Source organism: Coregonus clupeaformis, chromosome 7, assembly GCF_020615455.1.
Source record: "Coregonus clupeaformis isolate EN_2021a chromosome 7, ASM2061545v1, whole genome shotgun sequence".
Lineage (NCBI taxonomy): Eukaryota > Metazoa > Chordata > Actinopteri > Salmoniformes > Salmonidae > Coregonus > Coregonus clupeaformis.
This window is the reverse complement of record NC_059198.1, coordinates 8734449-8747771: the sequence shown is the minus strand read 5'-3', so window position 1 is coordinate 8747771 and position 13323 is coordinate 8734449. Positions and strand designations below refer to the sequence as shown.

Below are 13323 nucleotides of genomic sequence, written 5' to 3'. Positions count from 1 at the left end.
CTGGCCCCTGTTGCTTGTATTGAATGTGTGACAATGTGAGAGTATCTGTGTAACCTATCTACTAGAATGATGCTCTCCCTCTCTATGTCATATAGTAAATAATATATTTCAAGTCCATAATATACATCATTAGACTCATGGATAACCCTAGGCCTATACATTATTTAGTTAAAGAAGGGTAATATATTAAGACAGTGAAATTAAAACGCAAAGAACGGGAGCCCCATTTCCATACACATTTTGAACAAGACTAATCACGTGTTCTTCAATAAGTCACATGAACACTTAACATTAACACATGAACACATTTGTTTTTTATATTCGTTTGATGTTCTGCTTTTAGCGTCTGTGTGCTTCCTTTGTTGTGTTTTATTGTGTATTTATTGGTGTTGCATGTATTGGCTGGTGCCATCAGATTTCCCCTTTGGGAGATTAATAAAGTACTATTTTATCTTATTCGACGTTTTTTAAAATATCAATAATTGATTCAAATACACGCTAACCACACGTTTACAAAAATGCTCGCAAACTGAGCTTGCTTCCTAATCCTACACTGAGGAACTGTAATAATGATTATTTTTTAAAGATATCATTTACCTGACATTTAGGCCTACATGTAGGTAAGCGTTCTTGAATTGTGTCGTTTGTGAGGGTTGGCGACACGTTTCACACCTGAGTCACCAAAGAGTAAGCCAACCTTTCGTTTTTCAATCTCCTGTTTAGACGTTTCAACATATGGAGGACTAAAAGTGCCACAATTAAATAAATAAATACACCATTAAATAATTACTTAAATGTGTCATTAATTAATTAAATGTGTCATTAATTAATTAAAATTAGAATTAAATACATAAATGTGTAATTAAATGTATCATTAATTAATTCAAATACCGATTCATTTTATGTAAAATACATATATAATTATTTCACTATTTACATTTACATTTCATGATCCTGCATTGCAGTGATTCATGAATTACTTAAAACTGTCAAACTGACCCATCAAAGTCAGTGGGCGGGGCTAACGCGAATCTAGTCTGATCCATTGCTTTGGTCTGAAGTAGAGTAGGCCAACCTGGATAGAGACAATGGAGGATCTCCGTGAACTTTCCAGGGAGTTGGTTAGAGACATTTTAAACTTAGCAGAGGATGTAGAAGCAGGACCTGCTGACCCAGAGCATGTAGCTAGTAAAGCAGAGGAACTTATTGAAGTTGTTGGAGTCATTTCCGCACTTTCCGACGAAGATATCGACCACAGAGTGATTGCAAATCTAGAAGAAGTTGTCCACCGCTTCTCTGGTACCAGGGCACTTCAGGCCCAACACACACAGGGACCGGGGCGTTTGGCGTTTGACATACCGAGTGCAGTTCTGGAGCATCAACTTCTTTGTGGAGTTCCCGCAGTTCAAATTTGCAGCGATGTTCGGTGTGTCAAAGAGGACCATCAGGAGGCGCATGCAACAATACAGTTTAAGGTATTTACACTAAATTCATGAGTTTTCTGTTTATGAATTGCTGCTCTCATACACTCGGAAAGAATATGACGTTTAAGGTAACATTACTTGATGTTGTGTTTTTCTTGTTTGTACAGAAAGACAGATCTCTATTCAGCTGTGAATGATGAGGAGTTAGACCGTATTGTAAGTGAAATTCACAAAGTCATCCAAACACCGGCTACAAGCTAATGCGTGGTCACCTGAATGCAAGAGGTGTGCATGTTCCAAGTGAGTAGATAATAATATGGGCATTATTTAAATGTATTTTAATTTGGAGCTCTGCCCCTTTGAAAGGTGAAGGAAGCCCGCTTATGGAAAGACATCAACCTGTGAGCTGTAGTTTCTACAGTGCATACTATGCAAAGCTGTATTATTTTAAAAAACGGAATAAGTAACATTTCATTTCTCACTGCCTTGGTGACCAAAAATAACAATCTTGTGTAAGGACATGTCAAACTAGTTTTAAGTACAAGACTGATTATGCTTGTCATCCATTCAGGTTCCTGAAGAATATGGGATCGATTGGAACGGACCTCACTGCCTTCATCGAGGCACTGTGTCAGTCCCCGAGGTTCAGCTGGCCCGTGAGCTCTCAGATGAAGAGGTTGCAATTTTGCCAGCTCCAGGAGTTTCTGTTACTGATGCACTTAGACTATATGTAGAGACTGTGGAAGTGTTATCAAGAATCTTAGACTGATGTCCAACCCATGTTTTTATTTGTTGTGTTAGAACAAGCAAGGAAAAACTGAAAGTTTACTTTCCTTTTAAAAGAAAGGAAAAAAAAGCTGTTTCTTTGAAGCTTCCTGTCTCATTATGGTCCACAGAATGACTAACATGAATGCTGTACTGTTAGCACTGAAGGTGCAGAACAGTTTGATTTTAGTAAATGGAAGAAAAAAAAGTCAACTACTGCACAGTGTGTTAATGTTTTCAAAGACACTGAACTTGTGTCAATTCATCTGAACTGTGTATGCATTGACATTAGGGCTGGGCAATATGGAGAAAATCAAATATCACATTTTTGACCTAACACCTTGATGTCGATATTGCAACGATATTGTAAGGTTGACAATTGGTGCATTCACAAAATATCTTCCACATTTAGATTTCGGATAAATAACTATCATATTGTGGATATAATGACTAAGTGGTAAAAGGCAAATAATAGAACAGCTAGAACAGTCTGGTAAGTTCAGAAAATGACATCACTTTACTGTAATGCAGCCTTTGAAACCAGGAAAAGACTAAACTTACCATGTAACGATATTACACTTCTTCAAAATCTAATGGTGCTTTTCCATTACATGGTACCTACTCGCCTCGTCCTAAAATCTGCAATGGGAAACGGACGCACAGCGAGTCGAGGCGAGGCGAGTCAAGTAGGTACTGGTAATGGAAAAGCACCTTAAGACGATATCTAGTCTTATATCACGATAGATATAATATTAAAATATTGCCCAGCCCTAATTGACGTCTGAAAAAACTTAAACAAGCCCAAATCCAGTACTTTTTATGGCAGCGACAAGTGCTTTCTCAAAGTCCATGTAGAGTTTGAAATGAGCTGGCAGCTTTAGGGTTTCAAAGCATGTGGAGGACGTAGGAAGGGTTCCCCAGAAATCTCCACTCTCAGTTCAGGAGGAAGCATCTCCCAGCCAACCCAGAATGTCAGCAGCTGGGCCAGGGTACCTGATGAAGCTAAAAGTCATAAAATGGATTAAAGACATTTAGTTCAACTGTAATTGATCATATCTATCCATGAGACATAGAAGCATTTGTAAAGAGAGAAAATAAGGTTTATACCTGTTTCAATGAACATCCTTAGAAAGCCAGTGATGCGGCAGGTGGTGTCTAAGTCAAAGTCTTCATCATCACTGTCCTCAACTGGCCATGTGATTTTTTCTAGGAGCATCTTAAAGAAAACAAAAATTGTAATTTAAAAAAAAGGGAGAACTTATTTTGGTGAAGGACTATGCAGATCAAATTCTTAGAAAATGGAAAAATATCCATCTCAGTCATTGAAAATACACGTAAATTCATCAAGTTAAGTCACAAATATAACTAAATTACTGACTTACCTGGGGTGTGAACTGCATTTCAGCCATTTTGGGGAAAAGAAGTGGTACAACATCCGGCCTAGATGTCAGCAGGGGCCATACCATCACATCTTTCAGTCCCTTTCTCAACTGTTTAATTTGGCGCATGGTCCTCCCAACGACCTAAGAGACAGACCGACCCATATTACAGCCCAAATCCTTAACCCAAATTTGACAAAAGTTGGCACAGTAGGAAAAATGTTAATAAACACAATAAAGTGCTTTATAAAAATCCATTAAAACTCTAGTACTTAAACTCTCGTGTTAACATAACAAGCCAGGGTTCACAACACATTCTATAATTTCAACAAGTACAGCGATGAATTCTGTCACTTAACCAGCAGGAACTCACTGCATGGAGTAGAAGTTTGTTATGTAGCCATCTCCGATTTGTTTTGGTGACTGCCGGAAGATCCCAAGACATGGAAAGATCTGAAACTGTGTCCTTCTGTTCGGTGTAAGATCTTCATGTTCAAGCTAGAATTAAGACCATACAAGTTATTATATCTGCCCAAGCAATATTTTTTACATGGCAAAGTTTCTTTTAGGTTACATACCAGTTCTATGATGCTCCTGATGTGCAGATCAGGACACTCTTCTGTAACAACAGTAGCCATTTCAGGGTCCCCATTGAACAGTACATGAATTACAGCAGGACTTAGTCCTGTGACATGGGGACCATCATGCAGAAAGGTGTGGCCCAACATCCTTCCTGCAACCCGGAAGAGGTTGCTTTCAATAAGTGCCTCTGATGCTGCTGGAACAAGATGGTCAGGTTCACCCTCAAATAGCAGTGTTCGGCCCATTCCTCCTGTAAAGTACCAAGAGAGCAGGGAATAAAGTCACAACAATTAACCTCTTAAATACATTAAATAAAAATGTATGATAGATAGATAGATAGTTAGATAGATAGATAGATAGATAGATATATTACATCATACTAGTGGCGATTACTTGGCCTGTGGTATTGCTGCTTGTAGAATTCACTTAAACCAAATTGTAGCCTACTCCAAAATGACTTACAGAAGGACCCCAAACCACTTCAAATTCAATTCCCCTGTATACCCTACTACAGACTTACCTGACACAAAACATTGCCCACCGGCCCTCCGCTAAACAGCACATATCCGCGTTCATCAACCACCAGAACGTACGTGTACGCGTGTGTGTGTGTGCGCGCGCATAGAGAGAGGCGGTGTAGAGTGAGTCACGACACAAACAGGTGCTCAGTCAGCGTTGCATGCAGTGTGAGAATGGCAAGCAGCAAGAGCGGCAAAAGCCAATGTGTGCTTCTTTTACCTATATATGTAACGCTATCTTTTGCGTTTATCCAAACGTCGTCAAACTTGGCACTGCACTTACTCGTGACCAGAGCAAGACACCTGTCAAGTTTGAAATCCATCGGACTAACTGAGAGACATGCGCTACAGACAGACATTTCTGCAATTTATAGATGGATTAACCTTCAAAAAATTAGTAAGATACTTACCAAGATCTAGACTGAATCCAAACTGGAGTTTGGATATGATTGTTGTCATAAAGTACCGCATCACTCCCTCTCCGATAGCAACATCACCTGAAATAAAATACTGATAATAACACTGGAAAAAAAAGTGGCGGCCTAATACAGGTAACTGGATTTGGTAACATTTAACAAGAAAGGGAGAAAAACTTCTATTGGCTGTAATTCTAGAATAGCATCCTTAATATTGATTATTCCAGATAACAAGAGTATATTGTGCACAATATTCACATACATACATATAACATTTTTATCAATTATATAATTTTGTGCATTCCATTCTCCCATTTAACAATTACATATAAGCTACTTGAGTGGTATAAACTGTACTGATGTGTTACGGATACAGGTATCCTGTGTCCTGTGTTTTTTTTTCTCCTTCTGCCCTAATCACAGGTGTCCTGTATGTTCCTGATTGGTGGTCGTTGAGGTGTCTGCTGATTGGACCAATCAGTGAACATTCCTGTGCATTGCACCACCTGTTACTCGTTTGTTCAATCACACATCCCCTTGTATAAAAACCAGTCTTGTGTTTGTAGAGAGAGAATATTTCCGGATGTGAGTATGGACACGGTGGTGTCCTGTTTTTGGTTACTCACTAAGTTGCTGTTTATTATGATTGGTAAATTCTGTTAGACTACTGTTTTGTTAGGTGAGTGCGGATACTGTGGTGTCCTGTGTATTGTGTACTACTTAATTGCTGATTACCCTGTTTGGTAGCTTTGTGTGTTTCTGGGAAAAAGGGAGTTTAAGCTAGTTGCCCTTGGGCGTACATTACCCGTAGGAAGAAATCTGTCTAAAAACACTAGTTAGACCTGAGCGGACCACCCACTGTACTTTTGTATGACTAGCAGTAGCCCTAGCGGTTCTTCAGGCAGGCTAGATCAGTTTAGGGGGTTTTACACTATTGTTTCATTTCTTGGGTCCTGCTCAGCCCTTTTTCCCAAACCCTTACCGTGTGTTCATAAATAAACACTTTGTGTTTGACGGTAGTTCATGGTAGTTGTGTCTTATTTGTTCTCACTATTCCATGCCACACTAATAATTTACATGAATTTATGTTACGGGTCTCATGTCCATCCACCCTAGATGTTTAGAGCCACGGGGTTCGTAACATAAAGTGGGGGCTCATCCGGGATCCTATCTATCCCATGCTACTCATGTAAATTAGTTAGTGTCTGGTTCAGTGTTGAGCTTAGCAGCTGTAACTACCTGTTTTTTTTTGTGTGTGTTCAGTAGTCGACGGCTCGTGTTGCTAGTAGGATGGCTACTTTTGAGTTGGAGGCATTTTTGGAAAACCCTACGTGGGGGGTTTTTGAGAATTGCCGTAGAGTGGATCTACAGGTTTTGGCTGACCACTTTTCTGTACCCATACCGAGGGGTTTAGTGAAAGCAGAAGTTAGGGAAGTAGTGCTAGCGATGTTGTTGAACGAGCGAGTGCTTGAGTTACCGCCGCCTGAGTCTGCTGCTCCTGTGGAGGAGGTGGTTGCTGTTCCTGTAAGCCCATCAGTGTCTGAGGACGAGACTAAGGCTCCAGCCACATTGCCCCGTTATGACCCACTCTCCCCACTGACTGACAGTGATGCCAGGATGGATGTCCGCTTGACACGGCTCCAAATGGAGGCGGAAGAGCGGGCACAAATCAGGCTAGACAAACTGGAAACGCGTAGGCTTGATCAGGAACTGGAGACGCGTAAGATGGAACTGGAGACGCGTAGGCTTGATCAAGAACTGGAGACGCGTAAGATGGAACTGGAGTTGCGTAAAATGGAACTGGAGGCAGAAACAGCGAGGTTAGTCTCTGCTCATACTATGCCTGCTAGTGAGCCATCCTCACCAGCTGTGTCATCTGCTACGTTTGATATTAGTAGGCAGATCACCTTGGTACCTGTGTTCAGGGAGTCAGAGGTTGATTCCTATTTCAGTGTGTTTGAACGTATAGCGGTAGCATTGAAATGGCCCGAAGAGGTATGGTGCCTATTACTTCAGTGTAAACTAACAGGTAAAGCCCAAGAGGTTCTGGCAGCGCTACCTCTTGAAGACAGTTTGAATTATGAAGTGGTCAAAGCTACTGTTCTTCGTGCCTATGAGCTTGTTCCTGAGGCATATCGACAGAGATTTAGGTCTCATAAAAAGTCTCCTACTCAGACGTATGTGGAGTTTGCTAGAGACAAAGGAAATCTGTTTGACAAATGGCACAGTGCTAGTAAGGTAACTGATTTTAACTCTCTACGGGAGTTAATCTTGTTAGAAGAGTTTAAAAATTGTTTACCGGAACGCATTGTAGTTTATCTGAACGAACAGAAAGTATCCTCACTGTCGGAAGCGTCTGTATTGGCAGACGAGTTTGTGTTGACGCATAAGAGCGTGTTTTCGGCTCGTACGGAGAGCAGGGCTGCGGAGTTGCTAACTTTTAATCCTAATCGACCAGCAGTACATCCAGCACGCCCAAAAGATGTGCATCACTGTTTCTATTGTCATAAGGTGGGACATTTGGTTAGTGATTGCTTTTTGCTTAAACGCAAACCGGGGATGCCTCAGCACGCCAGGCCGCCAACGGGTGTTGGGCTGATTCGTACGGTTGTAAGGCCGGAATCAAGACAGAGGCCTCATACTGAATGTGGTTTGAAAGTCCCTGTCCCAGATCACAGTTATGAACCGTTCATTTTTGAGGGGTTTGTTTCTATATCAGATGACGAAGCGTCTCAGCGTCCAGTTAGAATCCTCAGAGATACTGGTGCGGGCGCAGTCGTTCATACTCGCTGATGTGTTGCCCTTGTCCAGTAATACATATTGTGGTTCCAGTGTGTTAGTACAAGGAATTGAAATGGGTTTCGTCCCAGTGCCATTGCACTTTGTGAACGTACACTCTGAGTTAGTCAGTGGATTGTTCAGAGTTGGTGTACGTCCTATGTTGCCAGTAAAAGGTGTGACATTTATAATGGGCAACGATATTGCCGGAGGAAAGGTGATACCCGTATTGGAGGTATTGGATAAAAGTGACCAGTCTCTCTCCGAGGAGCTGGCACAGGGTTATCCAGATGTGTTCCCCGCTTGTGCTGTCACACGTGCTCAAGCACGACAAGTGGGTGAAGTGATAGATTTGTCAAACACGATTCTATTCAGAGAGTGTGACCCAGAGGATAGTTCGGGTGCTACCTCTGGTAAGCTGGTGCAGTCTGACCAACAGCCCAGAGAAAGGAAGAAGGATGTGGAACTTGTTGCTGAGGCAATACAGTTACCAGTTACTCGTGAGCAGCTGATCGCTAACCAACAGGTTGACATTAGCCTGGCTAAATGTTTTTCTAGTGTTGTCTCAGAGGACGAGCTAAAGAAGAAAAACATGGCATATTTCATTGATGGTAATCTCCTCATGCGTAAATGGACATCCCATGTTGACGCTGGTGGAGATTGGAATGCTGTTTACCAAATAGTGATTCCTACAGCCTTTCGACAAAATGTTTTATCCCTCGCTCATGATCACCAGTGGTCCGGACATCTGGGAGTCACCAAGACTTATGATCGAGTTTTGCGACATTTCTTTTGGCCTGGCTTAAAACAAGATGTGGCTCAGTTCTGTCGGACTTGCCACACCTGTCAAGTAGTTGGGAAACCGAACCAGGTTATTTCCCCCGCGCCTCTTTGTCCCATACCGGCCATAGGTGAACCATTCGAACATGTGATGGTTGATTGTGTTGGACCATTACCGAAAACAAAATCTGGTAACCAGTTTATGTTGACAATTATGTGTGTGGCCACCAGGTACCCAGAGGCCATTCCTCTGCGAAGGATTACTGCTCCGGTGGTGAGTAAAGCGTTGATCAAATTCTTCTCAACTTTTGGATTACCTAAGGTGATACAAACTGATCAGGGTACGAATTTCCTTTCTAAACTTTTCAAACAAGTGTTAAAATCCTTGTCAGTTACACACCGTGTGTCAAGTGCATATCACCCAGAGTCTCAGGGTGCGCTTGAACGTTGGCATCAGACCCTGAAGTCTATGCTCCGTAAATATTGCTTGGAATCTGAGAAAGATTGGGATGAGGGAGTTCCTCTAGTGTTGTTTGCTGTCCGTGAGACAGTACAGGAATCCCTAGGGTTCAGCCCAGCTGAACTGGTGTTTGGACACACCATGAGAGGACCTATGAAAGTCCTTAAGGATCAGTTTTTGTCACAAGAGTTGTGTGTGAAAGAAAATGTGTTGGACTACGTTAGTCGCTTTCGTGAGCGCCTACATGCTGCCTGTGCTCTAGCAAAGGAAGCGCTGTCTTCCTCACAGAAACGGATGAAACGACGCTATGACACACAGGCTGTTTCTCGTTCACTGCAGCCAGGTGACCGAGTTCTGGTGTTGTTGCCTGTGCCAGGAGCGTCATTGTCAGCACGTTTCTCTGGTCCTTATGTCATTGAAAAGAAACTAACTGAAACTGACTATGTGATACAGACTCCTGATAGAAAACGCCAATCTCGTGTGTGCCACGTTAACATGTTGAAGACATACCACACCAGACCCGTCACTCAGGTAGACAGTCCAGAGAAACTGGCCGAGTCGGCTGTCTCTGTTGCTGCTACGGCTGTAGTGGGAGGTCATGTTAATGATGTGGACGGAGATGGTTTGGAGTTGCGCAATACTCAGCAGCAGTGTGCTAGATTGCCCAATTCAGAGATGCTGCTGTCTCTCCCGTCAAGCCTGATTCATTTAACGGACAGACAGTCAGATGATATTGTGAGACTATTACACAGCTTTCCATGTCTTTTTAATGATGTTCCTACATGTACAAATGTGTTAGAACATGACATTAATGTTGGAAACGCTGCACCTATCAAGCAACATCCTTATCGTGTCAACGTCGCTAAGAGAAAGATAATGAGGGGTGAGGTCGGTTATTTGCTGGAGAATAACCTGGCTATGCCAAGTTCAAGTCCTTGGAGTTCTCCGTGCATTCTGGTTCCTAAACCTGATGGGACATCCAGATTATGTACGGACTATCGGAAGGTCAATGCTGTCACAGTGCCCGACTCGTTCCGTTACCCAGACTGGATGACTGTATTGATACTGTTGGTGCTGCTACTTATGTAACCAAACTAGATCTTCTAAAAGGTTACTGGCAGGTGCCGTTAACCCCACGTGCCTCCGACATCTCTGCCTTTGTGACCCCAGATCACTTCCTACAATATGCTGTCATGGCATTTGGGATGCGGAACGCACCAGCCACTTTCCAACGCCTGGTTAACACAGTATTGGCTGGAGTTCCTAATTGTAGTGCTTACCTTGATGATCTGGTCATTTATTCAACTGAGTGGTCTGATCATGTTAACACTCTAAGGGTAGTGTGTGAACGTCTTGCAACCGCTTCTCTAACCCTGAACTTAGCAAAGTGCGAGTTTGGGAAGGCCACTGTTACTTATCTTGGTAAACAGGTCGGCCATGGTCAGGTGCGCCCTGTAGATGCCAAGGTCTCGGCTATAAACGCATTTCCCGCACCTACCACCAGAAGAGAGCTACGCCGTTTTTAGGGATGGTTGGCTACTACCGTAGTTTCTGTAAAAAATTTCTCTGCTGTAGTTGCTCCATTAACGGATTTGCTCAGTCCGGCGAGAAAATTTGTATGGTCTGAAGATTGTTGTACTGCTTTCAACACTGCTAAAGCACTCTTATGTAGTACTCCTGTTCTTGCTGCGCCAGATTTTGAACGACCGTTTAAACTGGAGGTAGATGCAAGTGCCAGAGGTGCTGGGGCTGTTCTACTGCAGCAAGACCAGAGTGGAGTGGACCATCCTGTCTGTTATTTTTCACGGAAATTTAACAAATGTCAGACAAACTATTCCACCATTGAACAAGAAGCTCTAGCTTTGTTGTTAGCTCTGCAGTACTTTGAAGTTTATGTTGGTTCCAGTGCATTACCAGTGATAGTGTATACTGATCATAACCCCCTTAGTTTTTCTCCACCGGATGTACAACCAGAACCAACGCCTTATGCGTTGGGCACTTGTCGTGCAAAATTATAATTTGGAGATCCGCCACAAGAAGGGGTTGGATAATGTGTTGGCAGACGCTTTGTCTCGTGTGTAATGATCTAGGTTTTTTTTGTTATCCCGGGAGGATGATTTGTGAATTTTGGATGTTGTGATAGTATGTGTGTCGCAAACCATTGTGGTTTGCTCTTTTAAGGGTGGGAGTGTTACGGATACAGGTATCCTGTGTCCTGTGTTTTTTTTCTCCTTCTGCCCTAATCACAGGTGTCCTGTATGTTCCTGATTGGTGGTCGTTGAGGTGTCTGCTGATTGGACCAATCAGTGAACATTCCTGTGCATTGCACCACCTGTTACTCGTTTGTTCAATCACACATCCCCTTGTATAAAAACCAGTCTTGTGTTTGTAGAGAGAGAATATTTCCGGATGTGAGTATGGACACGGTGGTGTCCTGTTTTTGGTTACTCACTAAGTTGCTGTTTATTATGATTGGTAAATTCTGTTAGACTACTGTTTTGTTAGGTGAGTGCGGATACTGTGGTGTCCTGTGTATTGTGTACTACTTAATTGCTGATTACCCTGTTTGGTAGCTTTGTGTGTTTCTGGGAAAAGGGGAGTTTAAGCTAGTTGCCCTTGGGCGTACATTACCCGTAGGAAGAAATCTGTCTAAAAACACTAGTTAGACCTGAGCGGACCACCCACTGTACTTTTGTATGACTAGCAGTAGCCTAGCGGTTCTTCAGGCAGGCTAGATCAGTTTAGGGGGTTTTACACTATTGTTTCATTTCTTGGGTCCTGCTCAGCCCTTTTTCCCAAACCCTTACCGTGTGTTCATAAATAAACACTTTGTGTTTGACGGTAGTTCATGGTAGTTGTGTCTTATTTGTTCTCACTATTCCATGCCACACTAATAATTTACATGAATTTATGTTACGGGTCTCATGTCCATCCACCCTAGATGTTTAGAGCCACGGGGTTCGTAACAATGTATTTATATTATAAATGTTATATTACTTACCAACCAGAGTACAATGAAGTGGACATGCCCATTCTTGCTGCTGTTTATAGAATAAGAGAAGCTCCCGTTCCCTGTCCTCTTCAGAGTCCCTTACATCCATCTTCATTCTAAGTGGTTTCCCAGTTGCATGTTCCCTTAGCAGATTCTCTTTGAAAACTTTGGCAGCTTGAGTGGGTTCTTTAATAAGCTTCCATTCTAAACAAACAACAACAATAAAGTTATCTATTACAGAGAGACATATTGTGAGGTTGGCATGTTACCTGCATATACAGATATCCTCTCACTCTACAGAACAGGAGGAAAATTCTGTTCATTTCACTGACAAAACGTGAGACCCAACATCTTCAGAACCTGTCACAACGCTGAGTTGACATAAAAACAGCACTACTAAACAACTACAACTAAATATTAGAAAAATAGAAAAACCCAGTTGCATGTTATTAATTGTCTGTAACTGTATTATCTTATCTAATTATATCCTACAGGTGTTATCTTTCTATTAACTTTTCAGTTACACACAATCTTATAGCAACACTATTGTGATGACACAAACCACTGTCTGTTTCTTTGCGATCCAACTCCTCGTTGACAATCACTGCCGGTACTACTGCACTCTCAGCTGATGTTTCAGGCCTCACTGGAACACTGTCACTGACTAGGGCTGTCTCACTATCATTTTCTTCACTTTGGCCTCCCTCTTGTTCTCTTTCTGATTCCTGCATGGGTGTCCTTGAAGTTAACACAATTGAAATGATGGTCATACTCGCTTATTTGTGTGCACAACAATAAGAGAGACATATTCCCAAAGAAAATAAATTATGCTACCCTTGCATTGCTTTAAGAAGTACATACCCATTGCAGCTCAATCTGTGCAGCTTCATCTCTGAAAAGGGAACTTCCTTCTGACAAGTGATGCAGGGGATGACTGGACCAGAGGCAGGACGTGAGCTCTCCTAAACAACAACAACAAATGGCTTTTAATTAATGATTAAAAGTCACCAGTAATCTTTGTTTTGATTATGAATTAAACTAAGTCTCTGTAAATGTATGTACACAATCTAAGGGTAGATCCTGTTGAAGTGGACGTATGTAGATTGTAGCCTGTCCAATCATCGTCGATGGATCTTTCAGATAGGCAAGGGTGTATCCAGTGCTGGGACACTGAAGCAACGCAAGATTTAGACTGCGAGTAGATCCTACAAGTTTTAGAAATTCAAAGC

At 42.1% G+C, this 13323-nt stretch overlaps 1 protein-coding gene across 1 annotated transcript; it reads right to left on the bottom strand.

Moving 5' to 3' along the window:
• Window positions 1-3101: 3101 nt before the first annotated feature.
• Window positions 3102-13323, bottom strand: LOC121568965. Its single transcript, XM_045221603.1, has 10 exons — window positions 13157-13323; window positions 12956-13056; window positions 12657-12832; window positions 12104-12298; window positions 5079-5165; window positions 4147-4400; window positions 3942-4066; window positions 3572-3712; window positions 3297-3405; window positions 3102-3191 (listed from the first exon to the last, which is right to left on the bottom strand). The coding sequence occupies exons 1-8, from the start codon at window positions 13214-13216 to the stop codon at window positions 3676-3678; spliced, it is 1035 nt and encodes a 344-aa protein (XP_045077538.1). The 5' UTR covers window positions 13217-13323; the 3' UTR covers window positions 3102-3191; window positions 3297-3405; window positions 3572-3675.